General features: G+C 36.6%; 2 protein-coding genes across 2 annotated transcripts in view; one reads left to right on the top strand and one right to left on the bottom strand.

The window, feature by feature from the left end:
* Positions 1-25,012, top strand: part of GTF2H1 (general transcription factor IIH subunit 1) — a 38,687-nt gene that overhangs the window by 2,014 nt on the left and 11,661 nt on the right. Inside the window, exons 2-9 of the mRNA XM_081279069.1 lie at positions 7,052-7,220; positions 12,105-12,297; positions 13,026-13,191; positions 16,064-16,157; positions 17,428-17,577; positions 17,718-17,797; positions 23,261-23,388; positions 23,500-23,587. Of these exons, the coding sequence (XP_081135195.1) occupies positions 7,067-7,220; positions 12,105-12,297; positions 13,026-13,191; positions 16,064-16,157; positions 17,428-17,577; positions 17,718-17,797; positions 23,261-23,388; positions 23,500-23,587 (1,053 nt within the window). The 5' untranslated portion in view covers positions 7,052-7,066. The remainder of the gene's footprint in view (positions 1-7,051; positions 7,221-12,104; positions 12,298-13,025; positions 13,192-16,063; positions 16,158-17,427; positions 17,578-17,717; positions 17,798-23,260; positions 23,389-23,499; positions 23,588-25,012) is intronic.
* LOC308641287 (glucose-induced degradation protein 8 homolog) lies at positions 14,815-15,677 on the bottom strand. The gene has a single exon (XM_081279756.1). The coding sequence runs from the start codon at positions 15,628-15,630 to the stop codon at positions 14,944-14,946; it is 687 nt and encodes a 228-aa protein (XP_081135882.1). The 5' UTR covers positions 15,631-15,677; the 3' UTR covers positions 14,815-14,943.

The following is a 25,012-nucleotide window of genomic DNA, read 5'->3' on the forward strand; positions in this document are numbered from 1 at the left end:
AAAAAGCTAAAACCATAGCTGTGAAGATGGAGAAGTCGTAACAGCAGGGAAAATAACCTCTAGGAGCAGGCCTAAGGTTTACAGAAGGACTGGGCTCTAGGGAGAACTTACAACCTATAAGTAGTTTTAAATCCTTAATTCTTAAAGGGGGAGATGGTCTGCTGCCCTTACCCAATTGACCTTTAGCAGCATGACACAATGATAGATTTGAGTCTCTCTTAAGTGATGTTAAATGCACATTGCAGTGCAAATGTGTAAAAATAATTAAAGTGAATGCTGAGAGGGCTCTTTAATAGAACAGATTGGTACAGTCAGAGGGAGAAAAATCAGTTAAAAGTAGAGGCAAATATCTGACTTCAGTAAGGTTGTGAATGCTTCATATGTGTACTGCTCACAAGGCTTTTATCTTCTCCCTGCTCTTATATTATTTTAAAGCCTGTTTGTGTGTGTGTGTCTGTGTGTGTGTTTCTCTTGCCATCAGAATGTTGTATGGTGTATTTGAGATCCCTTAACCCTTCGACCACTGTTTCTACCTTATGGATATTGCTGTTAGAGATGTCACTGTGCTCTTCCCCCTTTCTCTCCTCCTACCTTTAATGTAGCTGTGTCAGCCATTGATATAATATTCCCTCTTTTCCCCACTTTGATTACCAGATGATTATTCTTCACTTTTGGTACTCTTGTCAGTTTTTGTTTTGTTTTTGTTTTTTTGCAGTGTTTACTAGTGGTCATCAGCCCATTTTCCTCTATTATGCGTCTCTATGTCACATATTCCTCTTGACTGTCCCTGCAGTGCTGTAAAGTGAAAAGGTACTTGGCCCTAAAATTGCCACATTAGTATTCTCCTTAATATCATACTTGTTGGGAAAATATCCTTAAAGCAATACATTTTGGTTACTTTTGACATACTTATAAGTTGTTATTCCCTGTATTGTTGAATTATTAAAACATTTTTTGATTGCTTGATACAAATAGTATTCCAGATCTCCTGTCTTTTATGTTGGTAGATAAAGCAGCTTTCTCTGGCAATTCTCCTATCTGAAAGGATAAGGGTGATAGGAGTTTATATTTTACGTGTTGTCTTTTTTCTCCTCCATTTATCTCTGAATGTAGGTGATGGAAATGCATAGATGCAGTAATTAAAAGATTTCTGCTCAACCATTTTAAATTCTTGCTATCCCTGTTTCCTTAGAGGGCAGGATCCAGTTGATGGAATCTGTGTGAGAAATGGTGCTCTGATATGTGAATTGAGAGCTCTAGTGCTTCCTGGAGTTGAGCCTAGGATTTATGTGCAAAGATTTCTTGTGTCTTGCTGAGACTGGATTCTTTTAAGAACAAAGATCTTATAGAGATATCACAGATATTTGTTGGATTCTTCCTAGGAGCCAAATACTAGGCTGCTTGGTGCTATACTATGAACACAAGTGGCCTCTGCCTTCCTTTATTAAGTTTGCAGTTTGTCGAATTTGAAGAATTTAAAGAATTACAGAAAAAAGAATTACAGGGACTGAGGCTGTAGCTCAGTGGTAGATGGCTTACCTAGTATGCATTAGGCCCCTAGTTTGACTTCCAACATTGGGAAGAAAAAAATGTAATAAGTGCTATGGGGAAATAGCAAATGTTAGCTAATAATTTGGGGGTTTGTTGGTGTTTGGTTTTGGTTTTGGTGTTGCTGGGGGTTCAATCCAGAGCCCAACATATGCTAGGCAAAAGCTATGATTTTGAAGTTTAGAGTACTAGACTGAAAAATATGCATAAAAGTTAGCCAGTTAATGGGAAAATGTAGCTTCAGGCAAATAAATTTTTAACTGCATATCAATACTTTTTTGAGAAGGTCTTGGTATAAAAAAAGTTATGATAGGGCTGGGGTTGTGGCTCAGCAGTGAAGCATTTGCCTAGCAAATTCAAGGCCCTGGGTTCGAGCCTCAGCACCACATAAAAATAAACAAAATAAAACTGTTGTGTCCAACTAAAAAATAAATATGAAAAAAAAGTTACGACAGTATTATCACAAAGTAATCTTTTAAGTAAAGCTAGATCTTCATTGACCAGACTTGTTTAAATATAGCCTACAGCAATATTTCTCATAAACAGAATATTTTGTGGCTCTTATTGAGTTCTACTGGGAAGACCTGTTTGCCTCCCAAGGAATCTCCCTCAAGAAAAATCCGAAAATCACTGAAGCCATTTAGAATAACCTCAGAGGTTCATTCTATTAACCCTCCTAAAATTGGTACATTTGTTCTTGAACAATTAACAGAAACACTACAGATGATCGGGGAAACTTGCCAAGCAAATTAACTGAGACAATTGACCATTGTGCCCAGATTCAATAATTTGTCTCTGATTTTTTTTTTTTTTTTTTAAGGTCCCACCTTTTTTTTTTTTTTTTTTTTTTTTTTTTTTCCCTGGTGGTGGTGCTGGGCATTGGAACCCCAGGGCTTCATGCATGCCGGGCACACACAGTCTACAAATTAGCTGCATTCCCAGCCCTCCCCCAGATGAATTTCAATAGGTTTCACATGTTATGTTATATAAGAGGTTATGTTTTTCCTGGTTAATTTAAAGTAGCTGATTCAAAATCAATTTATACAGTCCCATGAATTCTTCACTTTACAGTTTCTCTGTCTTTACCTACTTACTTTCTCATCTTCTCAACTTGGAAATTTTCTGTTCTTTTCCAAAGCTAACACTTTGCATTTGTGTCTGTAAGCCTAGTTAATTGGGGACTTGCTCTATCAGCTACCCCTGTTCACTGTTTTTTCTTCTAATTACTGATGTGCTTTAAATTATTTAATAATTATGTGGTAACCTCCACCAACTCTCCTCTCCCATCTTTCTCAGATTTTAACTCATGTTTCCTAAAATGTTATTTGTATAGCATACAGTATAGTTTTACAATTTAAGGATGGGCTGTTTTCTTTTTCTTTTTTATGGACACAATACTTTTATTTTATTTATTTTTGAGGTACTGAGGATCGAACCCAGTGCCTCACACGTTCTAGGCAAGCACTCTACCACTGAGCCATAATCCCAGCCCCCAGAGTGGGCCTTTTAAGATTAATTGTCTGTTTATTATGTGTATTAGGAGATTGATATAAAAATATTTAACAATTCCCTAAATGTAAAATTTTATAAATTAAAATTTTAAATTTATACATATTATAGAAATTGAAAATAGGGGTTACTTTTAATTCTTACCCACACTTTACTTGTAAACATATGATTTGATAGGAAATACATTTCAGGAAGACATTAACTACTTTTCTCATTACTAAATACTTATTTATTGTAGATTATCCAGAAAACACAAAGAACATTTAAATCATTTATGTTTCTGTCACTCATAAATAACTGTTATTAGACTGGTGTCTATCTTTCTAGTTATGTATATTTGAATAATAGCATAATGAATCTCTTTGAGGTCAGCCTGATTCAGGTCTGACCCCAGTTCTACTTTCTTGATAATTTGGGAAAGTGTATTGATTTCTCAGACCCCAGTTTCCTTATCTACAAAATGGAACTAATTTTAGGACCTTCTTCATAGGATTATTAAATATGGATTGAATGAGATAGTACCTGAAAAGAACTTAGTCTTCAATAAGTTTTAGATAATTTTTTCATATAATAATATGATTTTTAAAATATAATAATAAAACATGCTTTATATCTTTTCATGTAATTAAGTAGTCCTAAAATAGAGGCTTTTGAACTTTTTGAGCAACTAACCTTTAATCAAAATCTTAGGAGAACATCAAAAGGTTAGTCAGTTAAAATAGGGTATTGTGTAGTAAGAATTTTAACTCTTTGTTATATTTAGTGTATACATATCAAAACTGGAGATTGTAGAACAACATGGGGAAATATTTTCAGTGGCAAATGAAAAACACAAAATCATTAACTTGGATTTACTTTATAATATCTGGCGTAGTGATACAGTTAATATCAATGCAATTTAAAATGAAGAAAATTGATGTTAGGGCTTGGGGTTTGTGGAGTTTTTTAAAATTCCTTTTCATTTTTGAATTTGATAAAAGCAATTATCTAATTAGGCTTCAGTCTAACAAATTACAAATGCTCACATGATGCAGACTATCTCCACCTATATGATTCAACATTGCCTGACACTCTCCATATCCAAAACTGAATTCCTTGTGTTCACTTTCAAACCTGCCCTTCCTTTTCATTTATTTCTGTAAATGGCACCTTGTCCTCATGTCATTAAGAGTTAGAAATGGGGCATTAGTGAGCAATTGTGACACTTCTTTCAGTACTTATAATGTCTATTGATCTGCTTCCTTGGTTGTCCTTGATCCCTTCCTCTCCAGTTTCACTGCCCCAGCCTGGTTCAGAGACCTGTTCTGATCTCTCTCTAGTCTCTATAATGCTACCTAGAGATTAATTTTCAAAAATACAGATCACTCAAAAGTATTTAGATATTTAGAGGGTTTTTATTGCTTAGAACATAGAGTGGCATTCTCCACTCTGCTTCCGTTTTAATCGTCTGACCTCATATCCCACTGACCTCCGACATGATTATCATATGGCATCCAGATTCTTTACCATTCTTAGAGAGTTTCACGCCTTTGTTCAAACCATTCCCTTTGTTTGCAATGCCATTTACCCTCTACTTTCTTCATCAAAATCCTCTCTTCAAGACCAAATTTATGCCTAACATGGTGGCACATGCCTGTAATCCCAGTTACTCAAGGCAAGGCCAACCTCGGCAACTTAACAAGAACCTGTCTTAAAAAATTAAAAGAGGGGGTACTGGGGTTGTAACTCAGTGGTAGAGCGCTCACCTGGCATAAGGCTCAATCCTTAGCATCATATATAAATAAAAATTAAGATATTGTGTCCACCTACAACTAAAAAAATAAAAAATGAATTAAAAGAGGGACTGGGGATATAGCTCAGCGGTAGAGCACTTGCCTAGCACGTGTGAGGCACTGGATTCGATCCTCCACGTTATATAAAAATAAATTTAAAAAATAAAGGTACTGTGTCCATTTATAATGAAAAAAAATTGTTTTTAATTAAAAAGAGTTGGGGATATAGCTCAGCAGTAAAGCACCCTTGAGTTCAGCACCCAGTACTGCCCCCCCCAAAGGATCCAGTTTATAACTATTTTTGTATAACAAAGAAACTACTGATACATGCAACAGTATGGTGAATTTCAAAATGATGAAAATCCAGAAACATAAAAGTACATATGTAAGATTCCTGGTACAAAAACTAATAATAGGTGATAGAAATCAGAAAATAGTGGCTGGAGAGTAACAAAAACAGAATTAACTAGAGAATATATGAGGGAACTTTTCGGGGATGATGGAGATATTCTGTCTCTCCTTTGGGATATTTGTACATGGGTGTATGCAGTGGGCAAAACACATCAAACAGAACACCGAAAAAGCTATATATTTTGTTTGTTTGTTAATTAGACCTCAATTTTTTAAAAAGTTGTATGCCAAACCAGGGCTTCCCAAGTAAAAAAAAATTGCCTGAATCCTAACTCAAAATGTTTTTTGTGTCCCTTTTGGGACTTGACACATTCTAATTTGTATTACAAACAGATAGCACACATACACACATTTTGCTCACTGGGCTAGAAGCTCTTTGAAAACAAATCTTGCTGTTGACTTTCATTCATCTTTGGACAACTTATAGGCTCTTCGGCTCAGTACAGATTTCCTAAATAAATATATTCACCCTTCACCCTTTTCCCACCTAGAAGACAGTTCATGCTTGTAGTAAGCACTTGGAAGGCTAGATGGAAATGCCGCTTGAATTCAGGTGGTTGAGACCAACCTGGATAACACAGTAGAACCCTCCTCTTATACAAAGGAACCTGAGGCTAGGAATGTAACTCGGTAATAGAGTGCCTGCCTGGTTTGCGCAAGGCCCTGGGTTCACTCCCCAGCAACCCCCCACCATGTAAACACACACAAAAGCCTATAAAAGGGAGAGATGACTACTTACAATTCAGATAATCAACTTAAGAAAAATTAGAAATCAGATCTCACTTTTTTTGGTGTTGGGAAGCAAACACAGGTCCCTACATGTGCCAAGTAAGTACTTTACCACTGAGCTACATTCCAGGACAAATTTTTATAATACCTAGATAAACTGATTTCACCAAAATTATACTTTAAACTGTGCCTGAAAAAATAAATTAAAAAAAAATTAAACCATTCCTTTGTGAATGAAAACTAAAGGCATAACTTCACAAGAAATGGCATACATGTAGCATTGTGCCATAATTTTCCCTATCCTAAACTATGGCAGATAACTATTAGTTTGGTATCTTTCCTTGAGCCCAGACAACCTCTAAGTTGTTGTCAGTTTGTATTCCAAATAACTACACTAAGTCTCAAGGATTTGGGGAAGCATTTAATATTCCCAGAAGAAAGGTGCTCAGGTAGTTTTCTATATAGCTGATTACCAATACACAAATGAATCAAGAAATAGTTAAAGACATTTGATTGATAAGAGAAAACTAGCATGTGAAGTTTTAAATATTAATGTTTCTTAGCTATATATACAGAAGAATCTTAGACCAGGAATCAGGAAACTCTTTTATGTGGTTTCATCTGGGAGTATTTCTGGGAAGGCCACACAGATTTAGTGACCTAGCTGTTTCAGTTGAAACAACTTTGTTCTAAATATCCAAGAGGGTCCTGCATAATTCTAAATTTCTACTGTTCTAAATATATATTATATATATATAAGACCACATATTTGTAGTAAAATTATATGTTTATGGTTTAAGAATATTCCAGAGGAAAATAAAAAATAAATTGAAAATTACTTTCATTGGTGTATGTGTAAATGGTTTGAAAAATTTACACAGGTGGTATGATGAGCAGGGAGAAATTTGTAGAGGAAATAATGCAAGGCAACTTTATGTTCAACTTGGAAGAGCCTTTTTTTTCCCCTCCTCATTATTTTCTTACAGTTTAGATACTATATTTTGAAGGGACTTTCTAGTCAACAAACCCTTCCCAATTGATGTGTGAAATTTTTTTTTTCATTACCTTTTTTCCTCTTTTAGCACCTGATAGCCATCATGGCAACTTCATCTGAAGAAGTTTTGTTGATCGTGAAGAAGGTGCGTCAAAAGAAGCAGGATGGAGCTCTATACCTCATGGCAGAAAGAATTGCTTGGGCGCCAGAAGGCAAAGATAGATTTACGATCAGCCATATGTATGCAGATATTAAATGTAAGTCAGCTATACTAAGGTTTAATACATATGTATGATACATTTGCTAGTAACTTTATAGAAATATTGTTTATAAATCTTTGTGGGTTTTGAATTTTATATCAAAAAATCATGTAGAAATTACAAAATGCAGGCTGGGTAGAGTGCTCATAGGTAGAGTGCTCGCCTAGCATGTGTGAGGCACTAGGTTTGACCCACATAAAAATAAAATAAAGATATTGTGTCTACCTGAGACTAAAAAATAAATTTTAAAAAAAAAGAAATTGCAAAACAGGATCAGTGAATATATACTATTTTATAACCTGATCTTTTCACTGTTAACAGATTGACATACAGATATAAATCTGCTTCATGTGAAGATTTATACATACTCTTAAGAATTGTGTAACACTACACTGGATGTGTGTGTAGTTGTGTATTTAACTCTTCTCTGTTGAAGGACAGTTATGAATGAAGTTTCCAGAATTTTGTTGTTGCAAGTACTTCCACAGTGTAGAACTGTGCACCAATATCTTTTTGAAATTGTGTAGGTAGAACACATCCCTGCCAAAGATTAACTGTTTCAAATTGTTCATAGATTTTAAAAATTAACAGATGATGGATGATAGGTTGTCGTATAATAGACTTGCACCATTTAGGCAAATTATCTAATTAACCTTTAGTTATGTGGCCATCTTTTCTTGGGAAGATACATTCAACTTTATACTGAACAAAATGGGAGATACAGAGCTTTTTTTTTTTGTTCGTTTGTTTGTTTGTTTGTGGTGGTGGTGGTGGTGGATGCTGGGGATCAAACCCAGGGCCTGGTGCATGCTACCTCAGCCCGAGAGCATAATTTTTTTAATTTATTTTTATTTTGAGACAGAGTTCTGCTAATTTTTCCAGAACAACTCTACCACTGAATCATATCCCTGGCCCTTTTTTAAAACTTTGAGATAGTGTTCTGCAAAGTTGCAATCCTGGGGCTGGGGATGTGGCTCAAGTGGTGGCGCGCTCGCCTGGCATGCGTGCGACCCGGGTTCGATCCTCAGCACCACATACAAAGATGTTGTGTCCGCCGAAAACTAAAAAATAAATATTAAAAAAAAAATTATTCTCTCTCTTTTTTTGTTGTTGTTTTTTTTTTTTTTTAAACAAAGTTGCAATCCTTCTACCTCAGCAACTATAGGTGGGGATCACCATGCTCATCTTTTATTTTCTTTATAATTTTCAACTTTGAAAACTAACGTCAAAACAACTTCTCTTTCCGAATTAATAAGATTAACTCGGAATTTTTTTACCTAGAAGTCATGGTACTTTGTGGTTTAATAAAAATTGGGTTTAAAAGCACCAAATGGTGGGCTGGAGTTGTGGCTCAGTGGTAGAGCATTTGAGTGTGAAGCACTGGGTTCGATCCTCAGCACCACATAAAAATAAATAAAATAAAGGTATTGTGTCCATCTACAACTTAAAAAAAAAAAAAAAAAACAAGTGAATCCTGGAGTTTAGAACTTATTCTGGAAAGGATTTCTACTCAAGATCTTAAGTAAGAAAAACGAAAGAGAAGGTGGACAAACAACCCTCTACCAATTGTGGTACTTTCACTCAAACTATTAATATGGATTCATTTATTTCCCTGAACATAAGATTCTTCTAAGACTAGAGATAACAGCTCAGTTGGTAGAGTGCTTGCCTTGCATTCACCAGGCTATGAGTTCAGTCCCCAGGAGAGAGAGAGACACACACACACGTACACACACACGTACGCACATGTACACACACCAAAAAAAAAGATTCTTCTAGGTAAAATCCTGTATAGATTTCCAGCAGCACAATATCTCCAAATCCAGACAACTCTCAATTTGCAGGTGCTCAGTTTACAAATGTCTTTGTATATAAACAGTTTCCCTAACCCAAGGATTTACCTGCTGGAAATGACCAAAATCCCTAACTTTCTCCATTAGAATAACTTAATTTTCAAAAGGAAATATTGTTTTTTTAAGATTCATCACACAGTACTGCCCAAGTTGTATGGGGTTTTTTGTCAACTATCCTGATAAGAATACCTTCTCTTAAAACTATTTCTCTGGAAAACTACCACGTTTCCTAAAAAGTATTGCAAACTAACATTTATACAATAGACTTATAAACTAAGATCTGCCTGTATTAGCATTTCTTGTAAATGGGAAGCAAACCCTATTGTGTGTGAAAAACACATTCATTGTAATACCCTAAAGAATATACCATTCTCCCATTTCTTCACGATTATAAGTTATGAAGGAGGGGAGTGCTTACCCAAATCTAGATCTGTACTAGAACAGATTTCATTTTCAGTTGAATATTTGAAAGAATGTCTACTTCTGAAAGAAGTCAATGAAAAGTATTAATAATAAACTACATAATAAACTACACAAGTAAAAATTAGCAGTAATTCTTATCAAAACTGAAGTTAGGGACTGGAGATACAGCTCAGTTGGTAGAGGGCTTGCTTTGCAAGCAGAAGGCCCTGGCTTCAATCCCCAGCACCACAAAAAAGAAAAAAGAACTGAAGTTAGTTTGTTAGTTCAAAAACTTTATAAAAGGGCTGGGGGTTGTGGCACAGTGGTGGAGCATTTGCCTTGCACATGTGAGGCCCTGGGTCCAATCCTCAGTACCACATAAAAATAAAGACATAAAAAAAAAGTTGCCTCATTTAAAAAAACAAAAACAAAAAAACGACTTTAAAATATAGACTCTCAGAGATAGGTGCTAAAATTGACCAGTGGTAAAGCAGTGACTAAGTTTCCTGGGAAGAAGTAATTGTTTTTGAGGAAAGGGATAATAGAACATGCTGGCTTACTTTGTAAATTGCTTCTCATTGCTGCATTTAAACTCTTGGTCTGGAACCATCATCTTTAAAGTTAAAGTTTCTGTTTATTTAGAGTTCTATATAGCCTAAAATGAGCTTTCTAGGCAGTATGTCACACTATCATGAGTCACCAACTTAATGGGACAAAATCTTCTGTCCCTTCCCCTATGAAAGAGAGAAGGAATGCTATTCCCAATGAAGGCTGCTCTTTAAAAACACAATTCTCCTTCAAGGTATATTTTGGCACTCCCAGCCCTGGTTTTTAATTTTAAAAATCTTAAACTTACAGAAAAATTCAAATAGTATAAAGAAAACCTATGTAATGAATCCCATATATATACTTCAGTTGTATTTTGCCATATTCATTTTATTACTTGTGAGTATACTTTTTGCTTATATCATTATCTTACCAAGAACATATAATAAATATCCCGACCATTGTTAAAATTCTTAGTTGTCCCAATAATGTCCTTTTTTAAAAAATTTTTAGTTGTAGATGGATACAATACCTTTATTTTATTTATTTATACGTATGTAGTGCTGAGGATTGAACCCAGCACCTCACACATGCTAGAAAAGTGCTCTACCATTGGATCCATAACCCCAGCCCTTCCTCCCCAATATTGTCTTTCATTGCTGTGATTTTTTTTTTTTTTTAAACCAGGACCCAGTCTAAGTACATGTAGTTGTGGTCTTTACCTCTTTCAGAGATAGTGTTGTAGAGTATCACATGTCCTGAATCATTTATTTCTGTGGTTTGTTGTTTTGCTTGGTGATGGGGATCAAACCCTGGAGCCTTGTACACACTAGACAAGCACTCCCCCAGCCCTTTGTATTTCTTATGAACTGAAAGTCAAATATAGTATCTTGTTCATATTCCGGTTAAACATTTTGGGCAAAAATAATACTTATGTGGTCCTGTTTACTTCTTATTCTATCATCTCAAAAAGCACATAGTAAGCTGGGCACTGTGGCACACGCCTATAATAGGAGGCTGAGGCAGGAGGATTGTGAGTTCAAAGCCAGCCTCTGCAAAAGTGAGGTGCTAAACAGCTCAGTGAGATCCTGTCTCTAAATAAAATACAAAATAGGGCTGGGGATGTTGCTCGTGGTCTAGTGCCCCTGAGTTCAATCCCCAGTTCCAAAAAAAAGCACACAGTATCAGGTAATCCTGCCTTTTTTAAAAAATATTTGTAGATGAACACAATACCTTTTTTTTTTTTTTAAATATGGTGTTAAGGATTAAACCCAGTGCCTCACACATGCTAATCAAGTGCTCTACCACTAAGCCACAACCCCAGCCCTGTCCTTTTTTGATCACTTAAAGTGGTGACAGCATATTTTTCAGAGGCAACATCATATATTTTCCTTTGCAGTTAATAAGCAAACCTTGGATTTGTTAAGCAGGGTTGGTTTTTTTTTTTTCTTTTTTTTTTTTTAGTGATAAGTCATTTTTGCTAATATTGATTTTTTTTCTTATTTTTATTTATTTTTTTTTAATGCAGTGTTAAGGTTCGAACCCAGTGTCTTGTGCTTGCTAGGCAAGTGCTTTGCCATTGAGCTACAGCCACAGCCCTTAATGTTGATTTGAGGCAGTGGTTTAAAGTAGTTTCAGGACTCCTGATTAGCTGATTACAAAGCTTTGAATTTTTTAAAATTGTTTTTATTTTACTTTGCGATGTTTTGCTTCTCCCTAGGGCCTTGCACATGTTCTCACCACTGAGCTATAACTCCAGCCATGGTTAGAAAGCTTAAAGATTTAGGTTTGCCCTAGTTAAATGGAAGCATTGGTATCTGGAAGTGGAGGTGAAGTGAATGAGAAGTCTGATACCAAAAGAATACCAAAGAGAGAAGTAGTGTTAGTAGTGAAATGTTGATTCATACTGCAGTTACATGAGAAGAATAGTGCATTTCTGCAGAAGTCTTCAGATTGGAACAAAGCAGCTAAATCCTAAAGGGATCCTCAGTCTTCTTGGCAGGAAAGGTAACTTAGTATATAGCAGTTTACCCCATGTGGGTGAGTAGTCTCATCTAATTAGCTTCATGCTTCTTTTTAGGCCAGAAAATCAGTCCAGAAGGAAAAGCTAAAATTCAGCTTCAGCTGGTCCTACATGCAGGGGACACAACTAACTTCCATTTTTCCAATGAAAGCACAGCAGTGAAAGAGCGAGATGCAGTAAAGGACCTTCTTCAGCAACTACTGCCCAAATTCAAGAGGAAAGCAAATAAAGAACTGGAAGAGAAAAACAGGTGAAGGACCAAAGCTTTAGCTTTTAAAGAGATAGTAGATTCTAGTCTTCTAGGATGGTAATAGCTTTGTTATTTCTCCCCGCTTGTGCTGTTATCTTTACCTCTATTTTTAGTTCTCAGTTTTAGCATTTTACTTGCTCTGTAACTTTGGGGAAATGAGAGTATGCAAACCCAGAAGTTAATTAACTACATCAAGCCTAATGTCTGATTAAGAGCAGAACTGAGATTAGAAAGTACTAGGGTTCCTTAATTTCTTTTCCCAGTTCTTTCAGAGAATGAACTGAACCATTAGAAATGTGTAATAATGAGAATTTCATCACCAGTCATCTGTCAGGTGCTCAGTTTCCCAGCTCCCAGTACTTGTCACAATGAAAGATAAGTTGCTAAAAAATCTCAAGCATACCTCTGCTATTTCCCATTCACCTTTCTGTATGAAAAAGAATTCAGTAAACAAATACATACATAGTGATTATATTATTGTATTAACAAGGTTATAAAGATGAATAAGGCCAAATCCCTTAAAGAGTTTAGTCTTTGTTTCTTCCTTTATTTCTCCAAAAATTGTTTTGCTCTTAATTGCTTAAAAAATGAACTAAATGATCTCTGCTGCTCGGTCATCACAAAATAAAAGTTATTTCAATCTTTTGTGCCACAAAGTCTTTTAAAAATGTTACTTAAATGCTGTTTTATTCTAGAAGTTAATTATGTTTAATATATTCTATCACCAGGATGCTGCAAGAAGATCCTGTTTTGTTTCAGCTTTATAAAGACCTTGTTGTAAGTCAAGTTATCAGTGCTGAAGAATTCTGGGCCAATCGTTTAAATGTGAATGCAACAGATAGTTTTTCCACATCCAATCACAAGCAAGATGTTGGCATTTCTGCAGCATTTCTGGTATGTGAACCTTCTAAATTTCTGAAAGAAAAGTAGTGAAAATTCCAATGTGTGTGTTTTCTTTTTTCATATCTTTATTTCATTTATTTATTTTTATGTGGTGCTAAGGATTGTACCTCACCCGTGCTAGGCAAGCACTCCACCACTGAGCTATAACCACAGCCCCTATATTTCCCTCTATATTTCTTTGCAGTTACATTTCCTTGGTTTGGGGACTTGACCCTAGCCTAGTGGAAGTCAAATGAACTTTGAAAGTGATTGTTAGAAATTGTACTAATACTGGACCCAGTGTATAACCTAATAGTAGAGTACTTCCCTAGCATGTGTGAGGCCCTGGGTTCAATTCTTTGCACCACCAAAAGAAGAAGAAAAGAGAGAAATTGGACTAATATTTTTAAATTTAGGGCTTTCTGGTACCTTTTTTAAGTGATTGCTGTATTTTAACTTATAATACAAAGTTAAATGTATAATGATATCATTATAGAAAAAGGTTTATAAGGACTGGGGTTGTGGCTCAGTGGTAGAGTGCTTGCCTAGCATGTGTGAGGCACTGGGTTCGATTCTCAGTACCACATATAAATAAAGTCCATTGACAAGTAAAAATATATTAAAAAGAAAAAGATTTATAAAACAAATCTAGTAGAAAATTGGGAATACCTTACCTGTGGAATTAGGGAATAAGATTCTGAACTCTAGAGGAACTAGAACCATATTTATACATTCAAAAAGTTGAATGCCAGGGCTGGGGATGTGGTTCAAGTGGTAGCGCTCTCGCCTGCCATGCGCGCAGCAGTGGGTTCGATCCTCAGCACCACATACAAAAAATAAAGATGTTGTGTCTGCTGAAAAACTAAAGAATAAAAAATATTAAAAAAAAAAAAGTTGAATGCCGTTGTATGTTTGGTATCTTTCTGGTTGCTCAGTAGTAACTTGAATTTATAAAGCCTTTCCTAAAGAAACCAGTTAGTTAATTTGTGTTTAATTCATAACCAGAGTTTTTAGTGGTTTGGGCATCTGTACACTAGCTCTCTACCTTTTTTTTTTTTTTTTGAAATCAAAGAGAAACCTTTATTTTCAACAAAACTGCCTACAAGAGATGGTTCACTGATTCGTCTCTCATCACATACAGCACCAAAATATATATATATAAAAAATTAAAATGCACACAGCTCCACCCCTTACACACATCTCCCCGAAAGTCACATAACCCAGACTAAAAGAGAAAAACAAATCCAACTCAATACCCTCACACGAAAGTCATCTTTGAATTAGGATTTACAAATTTATATATTGTTTCCTAGAGAAGGAAAAAAAAAAATGAAAAACATGGGTGAGGAAAAACTTGAAGATGAAGGCCTGACAAGACTTAGGAAAATTAAGAAAGGCATTGTCTGCCTACAAGCCAGCAGAAAGCAAGAGTGACGGGTGCTCTTCATGCCCCTCGAAGGGAGGCCGGGTCGACCCAGCAGCCCTAGGAACCCAGCCCCGATGGCAGCCAGGCACAAGAGCACCCTGACAGGGACACGAGGCGCTGAGGTCCTCAGGACACACCAGTGCACAGCCAGACAGCCTTCCCAGATGGCACCCTTCACGGAGGGGCTTCCAACATTTAAAAGAGCCGTTTTCCTTTTAAGAAAGATGCTGAGTCAAAAAAGTACCAGGGGGAAAAGCTTCCTACTGCAGTGGGAACCTTTCAGCTGTGCCAGGGAAGGCGAGTCCTGTGGGGGGTGGCGCGATGGGCCTGCACAGGCTCTACTTGGGCTCCTTGATCACCCCTTTGCTAAGGTCTGTCATTTTGGGATACTTCACTTTCTTCTGGTCCAGCTCATTCTGAGCCCACAGTAGCAGTTTCAGTAACTTTGCCAGCTTGGGTGTCGACTCACGATTTTCATAATCTAGAACAGCTTGGTTAACTTCGCTCCAAACCTTTTGCCTCTGCATCATGTGGAGAAGGTCTCCGAAGGGTGATTCCTCAGGGCTATCGAAGGCCAACAGGGCTAGTGTTTGCTCCATCTCTGTGAGGCACTCTCTTCTCTCCTCGCCCTGCTCTGCCAGCTGCGTCTGGGCAAACTCTAGTGCCGCCTCAGTCTCTCGCTGGCGGATCAGCTCAATTAGATGCTGTTGCTGCAAATGAAAGTAAAGGTACCGGTTTGTGTCCAAGAGTTCTGGATGGAGGCTGTTGATCAATGCAATGGCCTCCTGAATCTGACCCTTCAGAATCATCTCCCGAATCTTGATTTGCTCGTCAAGAGTTTCCAGATCCACGCTGGGTTCAATTCCAGATTCCATGCGAAACTTCTCTGCTGCTTCCTTAAAGCCTTCAGTTACCAAGTAGTTCATGATGAGGCGATTCATGTCCGCCCGCTGGACGTGTAGGTTGTTGAGCTTTTCCATCCACTCATCTTTCGTGATTTCATCAGGCTTTTCTGCAAAACTCATTATGGTTTATTTCTTGTGGATCCCGCCTCCCGCACAGCGCAGTGTGGGTGGCGGAGGCGGCCACTCCCGGGGCGTGGAGGGGCGACGGCAGCAATCGCCCAGCAGACGGAGGCAGAGGCCGCGGCCAGCTCTCTACCTTTTGACACTCAAACAAGCTTCCTTTATTCCTGACCAAGTGCAATTTTTGACCATAACAGGCTCTCAAGGATGCAGATTTTGTAAGTTACTAGGAGTATGAGAAACAAGTCTGGCTTTTTTGAGCCCTGTCTCTATGCTAAAAGTGGAAGTAAAGGACTTACTTTGTCTATAGGTCATTTAGAAAGCCTGTTTCCCACCTTTCTGTAGTGTCTGTTCAGTACTTAGACATATTCTCTGATGTTCTAACTAATATGTATGTAAATTCCTATGTGTATATATGTGGTCTTTGTTTTAGGCTGATGTCCGGCCCCAGACAGATGGTTGTAATGGTTTAAGATATAATTTAACTTCTGATATCATCGAATCAATATTTAGGACCTATCCAGCAGGTAAGAAGAATTAGTTCTTCAGATGGTTAAAATATTTGTTTGGATGAAATCTATATCAATGAAAAAACAAGAAACTTCCTTTATTCCTGACCAAGTGCAATAAAATACATAAAATATTTTACCCATTGCTCAACATGTGGTAGATTCTAAGGGCTCAGTCATTAATGTGCATTTATTAATTCATTGGTAATGATAATTGCCATTGTTTCCATCAGTGGTTCTTAAACTTTAGCCCTCAAAATACCTAAATAAAATAACTTGCTGCGGAGGCATCTATAAATGAATTCCTCCACACCACTACTTCAAATCATCCAGAGTGACCTTTCTAATTCACAAATCATTTGCTATACAGAAAGCATCCTAATGATTTATGATTGTACCCAAAGAATGAGAGCCACAGTTTTAGTCATGCTCCTAATTAGACAGTGTTTCTTTAAGCCATATACTGTTCTCACTTCCCCACCCCTGCCCCTTTAGTCTTTAAGAAATGCTTCTCCCTCAGGATTCAGCCCATGTATGGATTGCCTCCTTGTCACTTCTATAAAATCCTGTCTTATTCAGGCAGATCTATTCTCTCCTTTCCTAGTATTTTGTCTGCCCTCAAAGAATTATCATGATGTTATGTAATTATATCTTTGTTTCTGATAACATATTTACATAGACTTTAAATATTTGCCAAACACTAGGACTTTTTTCAATATTCGTTTGATCACAAATACCATGTGAAGTGAATACTGTTATAACCCTCATTTTACAGATGAGAAAAACAAGGAACAGAGAGAGCAAAAGTAATATGCACAAAGTCACAACAAGGGGCAGGCTTAGAATTTTGAACTCAGATTCTGGCTGAAGAAACTGTTCTGAAACACTATATTCTCTAGACTATAAAATTCTAGTGAACTGAGCTGATAGTCCCGTGGTTAATGAAATTTGTATTTTCTCATCACCTAACAAGAGTACCTTGGATTGAAAGCACTCATTTATAAATAAACAAACAAGCAGACTTAGGTCAAACTCCAAGGTTCTTGGTTTTTCTGCTAAAACTTAAGGACTTTATTTTCTTGGTGCATAATGCAAGTTTTTAAATAATTTGTTAAGATTTATAGTGCCTCACCTAACTTCAAATCATATTTCATATGTGTCATTAGATTATGATATATAGCAGTAAGGACTTTATAGTTCTTGCTTTTAGTCTGTATTTCTATTATCTGAGAGGTTTTAAGAAATGAAAATTTAGTAACTATTTCTTGTGGTTTCCCCCCCCCCACAGTAAAAATGAAATATGCAGAAAATGTTCCCCATAGCATGACAGAAAAGGAATTCTGGACACGTTTTTTCCAGTCTCATTATTTCCATAGGGACCGGCTGAATACAGGATCAAAGGATCTCTTTGCAGAATGTGCCAAAATAGATGAAAAAGGTAACTGTTTATCCCTGATACATTCTAGTATTTAGCTTTCCACTCTAGTTATTAGAACTATGAATGGTGGTTTTTTTGTTTTTGTTTTTTTTAATATCTGAAGGGTAAACTTTGAACTTTGTATTTCATTTGTTTTCTAGGTTTAAAAACAATGGTTTCATTAGGAGTGAAAAACCCACTACTCGATTTAACAGCTTTGGAAGATAAACCATTAGATGAGGTAAGAAACAATAAAAGGAGTTAGAAAGCAGTATTTTCCTAACCTTAACATTTTCATAGTTTTTAAATTGCATAAGTGTAGATATTCCACTTATTTTTTTAATTAAATTATTTATTTATTCTAGTTTGTTATACATGATGACAGAATGCACTTCATTTCATAGTACACATATAGAGCACAGTTTTTCAAGTTAATTGTACACAAAGTATTTTCACACCATTCATGTCTTCATACATGTACTTAGGGTAAATGTCTAACTCATTCCACCATCTTTCCTACCCCCTTTCCCCCTCCCTCCCCTTCCCTCCCCTTCGCCCTATCTAAAGTTTATCCATTCCTCCCATGTTCCCTCCCATAGATATTCCACTTATGATATTGTAAAAGAAGGAAAATACTGTTATCTGAAATGGTTTTTGAAAGTATTTTTTAGCACTCTTGAGACCCTGGGTTTTTGATCCTCAGCACCTTTAAAAAAGGGGGCAGGGGGCTTTTCAGTAGTATTGTTTGCCTTTAAAATTACCTTGAAGAACTGAAATCCCTGTATGAGTTGCTAAAACTTTTTAGAAACAATTTTTTAGCTTTCCCATGAGCAATTATCCAGGTAATCATCAGGGCTTAATATGATAAGTTCAGCATTCTACCTTAGTGGCTAACTTTTTTTTTTCTTCCAGTGTTTACTTGTTTTTGTGATGCTAAGGATCCAACCCAGAGCCTCAAGCCCTATAGGCAAGCACAGTATCACTGAGCTACAGCCCCTAGTTAACATTTAATCTAAAGAAATGTGGATAAATGTTAGTAGACAGGAAGATATTTAATAACAAACGTTTGTTGATTGATTGCCTGCTATCTGCCTAGCCTTGAGTATTCTGATGTCCCTTACCCCACCGTAATCTATTCCAGCAATTAGACCATTAAGTGTAAGCTACCTACCTCAGTATCATGAGTCCAAGTACAGATTTGTCCATTCACAAAGAAAGAAACTATTCCTTTCTGATCTAGTGTTAATTCCATCCGTCTCCATCCCTGGTCCAAGAACTTGCCTTCTTCAGTTATTCCTGTAATTCTGTTTTTCATTTTCTTATCATTCTTCTGCCTTATTTTCTGCTGACTACATAAACATACTGACACACATCCTTTTATTTTCTCCTTTCTAACTTTTCCCTTTATTTTAGTACATGTACCCAGTTAAGGAAAAACAGTGTTAAAATTTTGTGCTACAATCTGATTTCACATTAACAGAAAATAATCTTTGGTGCTCACGTGAGTCATTTCCTTGATATTCAGTCATTTTTCTTAGTAGTTCTCCAAACTCAGTTATTTCCTTGGTGAATTTCAGCATATTACAAACATATCCCTCTTTGATTCATCCTGAGAAAATGCTTAGTGAGCTTTAAAGATGCAGATTGTTAATAAAAATAATTGCATTTTGTACATGCACTTTATAACTTTTTTACCTCTCTAATTATCCATGTCAATACCATAGTTGTTAAAAAAAAACATAGGCTTTAAAACCAAACTACTTAACTTAATGCTGATATTTTTTAACATTTCTGAATTCAATTATTTTTGGTTTTTTACTTTTTTCAATAAAATGAAACTAATTGTACTGGCCTTATAGGATCATTTTAAGAGTTAAAAGAAGGAGCTAAGAGTGTAGCTCAGTGGTAGAGTACAAGCTTAACCCTGGGTTCAATCTACAGAATCTACCCACTCTCAGTAAAAGTTAATAGAACTGGTATGTGGTAAGTGCTCAATAAGAAATAGGTGTTATTTTTATTATTATCTACATTTTTAAATGCCCTCATAGTATTCTGTTGTATTGGTATGGCTATTTCAACATTTGCATAACCAATTTTTTTTTTTTTTTGTGGTACTGGGGATTTGAACTCAGGAACTCATGCCAGGCAAGCACTCTGCCGCTGAGCTATATCCCCAGCCCCTAACCAGTCTCTTTAATAGAAACAATCATTGATTCTGTTTTTCCTTTAAATACCTTTATTTTATTTATTTTTAAGTGGTGCTGAGGATCGAACCCAGGGCCTCACATGTCCTAGGCGAGTACTCTACTGCTGAGCCACAACCCCAACCCCTCTATCAACTTATAATTGTTTTAACTATCACAGGATATTATCAAGCCTCTTTCTGAACAAATTCTGTTTCATTGCTTTAAATACTAATTACATAATGACAAATCCCAAATATCCCTGATCTAACTGAAAAGCACCAAAATCTTTATATATATAAAGTTACCTGCCTGATACCTCCACTTATATATTTTACATATATCTTAGCTTACCATGTCCAAAATGGAACTTGTGATTCCCATCCCGATAAACTTTATTTCTTCTGGCTTTTCTGTATCCCAGTAAAAACCATTATTAACATTTGCTCAGGCCAAAAAACAAAACAAACAAAACCTGGGAGTGTCTTTGATTCCTCCCCTTGGTTTACATCAAACTATTCAGTTCATCAGCAGGTCCTCTGGTTTGATTACTTGTTTAGTTTTCTATTGGATCTTCTTATTTGTATTTTTGGCCCATATAGTCCATCCTCCTCTAGCAAGAAGAGGTATAAATCAGATCTTGGTGCTCTCCTGGTGTGAAACTCTTCGATGGCTTCTTATTGAACTTAGAATAAAAATCAGAACTCCTAGTCAGGCGTAGTGACACCCACCTGTAATCCCAGCAACTTGAGAAGCTGAAGAAGTACGATCTCAAGTCTTAATAACTTAGAAAGACCCAGAATAAGAAATATAAAGTGCTAGGGGTGAAATTCAGTGGTAGAGTTCCTCTGGGTTCAGTTCCCAGTTAATCCCTACACACACACACACACACACACACACACACACAGTCCTCCCATTTGACCCTATCTACTTCTACCTCAGCTTTGGCCTCTGCCACTCACTCAAGTCCCAGATACAATGACCTCATTTTGGTTCCACACCAAGTTTTCTCCATCTCTGGACCCTTTACACTTGCTGGTTTTTTGCCTACTCTTCCCCTATTTTTTTACCCGTCTGTTCTAATGTCACCCTATCTAAAGTAACTCTCCCCAATTCATTCTATCATGTTACCTTCTCTGTTTTATTCCTGTTAATTTGTTACTTCCAAAAAGCATCTTGTTTTTCTTGATAACTACTAGCCGTTTTCTCAGTAGAGTATGTTCCATAAAGCTGACACAAATGGCATATATGAAGAACATAGTAATTATTGAATCAATGCAGAAATCACATAGGAAGCCTTCTATTATCTCTCTGGAACTTTTTTCTTTTTCCTGTTAATTGTTGGGGGTTGATTGAATTTAGGGCCTTGTGCATACTGGGCATGCATTTCTTGTTTTTTGTTTGTTTTGGGAGTTTTTTTTTGCAGTGCTTGTATGGAACCCAGAGCTTTGTGCATACTAGGCATGTGTTCTGCCACTGAGCTACACCACCAGTCCCTAAACAGACTTTTTTGTAGTGCAGGGGATTGAACTCAGGGTCTTGTGCATGCGAGGCAAGCACTCTACCAACTAAGCTATATCCTCAGCCCACTGGGCATGCGTTTCTTAGCCTTATGTCTCAGCAATTCTTGACTCACCTTTCATTATAGTTATACTGAATTACATATAAACTCATGACACAATATGTATTATTTTTCTCTTATATTTTTGTTTAGGCGGCTTTGTTTCCGCAAAATGTTGCCACCACCCATGTCTGTGTAGCAAGCACCTGTTTATCCTATGGTGCTTCTTGAAGCTTTTTTCAAAGCTCTTCTCCATAAGGTTAACCACTTCCTCTCTCATAGGTAACTCTTACCCACATATACTTGCTTATAGCCCAACTTCCTGCTAACTAGTATTTAAGTTCCTGTGGCACATGGTCTTACTAGTTTATCAAATAATTACTAAATTCTTCATGTATGCCATGTGCTAGAGATAGTCCAGTAAACAAAAATAAAGTCAGCCTCATGGAACATTCAGTCTACCAAGATAAGAGTGACTGGCAGGTATGACGGAAAATAAGATTTTTTAAAAAAAAAATATTACAAATGTTATGAAGAAAACAGGCACAGTGCCTGTAATCCCAGTGACTCAGCAGAAGAATCATGAATTTTAGGCCCTAAGCAACTTGGTAGGACCCCTTTGCTAGGAATAAAGATCAGTGGGAAAGTACCCCTGGTTTCAGACCGAAGTACTAAGAAAGAAGGGAAGGGAAGGAAGAAAGGGAGAAAACAGGACAATATGATGGAATGACTGGTTTGTGGAGAGCTACTTTAGTTAGGGAAAGTCTAACTAAACAAGTGACCTTAGAACAGATGTCTAATTATCTTCAAGACCTAGCATGTGACATGTATTCAATCATTTTTTGAAAATATTCTATAATTCTTCAATATCACATTTTATAGAGCTTAGAAAAGTTGATTACCCTACTTAGAATAATGTCTGGGAAAATTAATAAAGCCAGAATTTTATTTATATATACAAATATCTTAGTTGGACACAATAGCTTTATTTTATTTATTCATATGTGGTGCTGAGGATCGAACCTAGGGCCTTTCATGGGCTAGGCGAGTGCTCTACCACTGAGCCACAACCCAGCCCATAAAGCCAGAATTTAAATTTCTGTCTGACTTCATAGTCTGTGTTTTTCTCTCATTCTGTTGTGTTACTTCATTTACTATTTAACTATATCAAAAATTCTCAAGCCATACACGCTGGTACATGCCTGTAATCCCAGCAGCTCGGGAGACTGAGGCAGGAGGATCACAAATTTGAAGCCAGCCTTAGCAAAAGCGAGGCATTAAGCAGCTCATTGAGACCTTGTCTCTAAATAACATACAAAATAGGGCTGGGGATGATGCTTAGTGGCCAAGTGCCCCTGAGTTCAGTTCCCAGTATCCCCCCAAAAAAAGAAAAAAATATATATCTTTTGTGTTTTTGGACAGGGGTACCAGGGATTAAACCCAAGGGTGCTTTGCCACTGAGCCACATCCCCGACCCTTTTAATTTTGTATTTTGAAACAGGTTCTCACTAAGTTGCTTACAGTCTTATTAAGTTGATGAGGCTGACCTCAAACTTGCAATTCTCCTGTCTCTGCTTCACAAATTGCTGGGATTACAGGCATATGCCACCATGCCCAGCAAGAATTGCTTTTTTAAAAAAATACAAAGGCTCTTGATATAGCTCAGTGGTAGAGCATTTTCCTAACTGGATTGAGGGTCTGGGTTCCATCCCCAGCATCTTCAGAAAAAAATGCAGAGTTGAAGATTAAGAGGGGGTTTTGTAAAAAGCTAAAAGGAGTTAATGATATTTTTTATGTGTGTAATGTCACTTATTTTTAAATGTTTACCTGTGGCTATTTAAAATTCATGAGAATGCATTATTCTATAATCCAGCACATTTTTCGATAAGCTTGTCTTTTTCCTATTAGATGAGATCAGAATCTTATTTTGATTTTTAATATACTAAATTGTTTTTCATAGGGCTATGGCATTTCCTCTGTGCCATCTACTTCCAATTCTAAATCCATCAAGGAGAATAGTAATGCTGCCATCATCAAGAGGTTTAACCATCACAGTGCCATGGTTCTGGCAGCAGGTCTCAGGAAACAGTTAAGTATACCTGCATAGGTGCACTTACTGGGCTTCTCAGGATATCCAGTTTGTGGTAGACATTTCTACTTATATTTTTTTACATTAATGTTTTTCCCCTTTGTTTTAAGAGAAGCACAAAATGAACAAAATGGTGAGCCAAGCAGTATGGATCGAAATTCTGGAGATGCAGACAGCTTTCAGCCAGCAGTCAAAAGGGTACGGACAAAAAATTCGGGCCACTTAGGGATTGGATTTCCCCGATATAAAGTATCTGGGAGGAGTACTTCGTGTTGCTTATTACGTATGACTTTCTCTGATCAAGACATTGTTTGCCTTTGAGTGTGGAACATTTTAAAGCTCCTCAGCTTTGGCTCTTTAGCCAACTTTTCCTTGAGTCAAATCTATTACTATTTTTGTTGAGGTTTTATTCCCTTTCCATAAATACAAATACACTATTTAATGTGTACAATTTATTTTATTTACCTGGAAAGAGTAGTCAACAAAGACAATTGAAATTTTAAAAAGTGAATTGGCCTTCCTGTTAAACTTAGCATTTTAGAGCTGGAAATGTCTTCTCATTAAATATTCAAGAAGTCATTTGGGAGTATGGGGACTATGGAAAGAGTTGGCTACTTATTTCTTTTCTGCAACTTCATTAAGCTACTCTCTCTGTGTTTTTTAAGCCCCAATTATAAAAATAAATTATATAAAGCTTTCTTAAGGGAGCAATCGGGTGCCAGGCAGAGTGGCACATGTCTGTAGTCCCAGAAACTTAGGAGACAGGCAAAAGGATTACATGTTTAAAGCCAGCCTCAAAAATTTTGCAAGGCCCCAAGCAAGTTTTATTTTTTCAAAGTAAAAATTTAAACAAGTGCTGGGGATATGGCTTAGTGGTTAAGTGCCCCTGGGTTCAATCCCTGGTACCAAAAAGAGAGAGAGCAATCGAGCAGTATGTAAAATTTTTTAAACTTTATGCTCTCAATTTCACTCTGGACTTTTTTTTTAAGGAAATGATGTGTGCAAAGATTTAGATATATTCGTTACAGTGAGACAGTAACAACATCCTAACATTTGTAATACATCCAATACAGTGGAGATTGATACAACCATAATTGACTTTAAAAGTATTAATAGGTCAGTGGTAGAGTGCTTGCACAGCATGCATGAGTTATTGTGTTCAATCCCCAGCACTAAAGAATAAAATTTTAAAGAATAATCATTAGGGTTTGGGCTGGGGCTCAGTGGCAGAGTGCTTGCTATTTTCAGCTTGCAAAGTATGACTAGATAATTCATTTGGGGGAAACATGATAAAAGACACCCCTTCATATGCCAGATAGGCAAAAATTAAAAATTTTTAATACTTAGTGAATACTTAGTATCATCAGAGTGTAGGAAAATAGGTACTTTTTATAATTGATTGATCAGAAATTGGTTCAACCATTTATAAGACAGTAATCACTAGGAAGTAAAGTTCATATTGGATGATTTCATTTTTTTACCTTCCACACGGTTTTATCTTTTCAGTCATGTTCATTACTTGTATAAGAGAAAGTTACTGCTGGACACAGTGGCGCAAGCCTGTAATCCTAGTAGCTCAGGAGGCTGAGACAAGAAGATCGAAAATTCAAAGCCAGCCTGAGC

Source organism: Spermophilus citellus (genome assembly GCF_964194105.1).
Source record: "Spermophilus citellus genome assembly, chromosome: 2".
Classification (NCBI taxonomy): Eukaryota; Metazoa; Chordata; class Mammalia; order Rodentia; family Sciuridae; genus Spermophilus; species Spermophilus citellus.

Coding starts and splice junctions, on each gene's coding strand:
- LOC308641287 (XM_081279756.1), bottom strand. CDS start 15,630: ATGAGTTTTGCAGAAAAGCCTGATGAAATCACGAAAGATGAGTGGATG.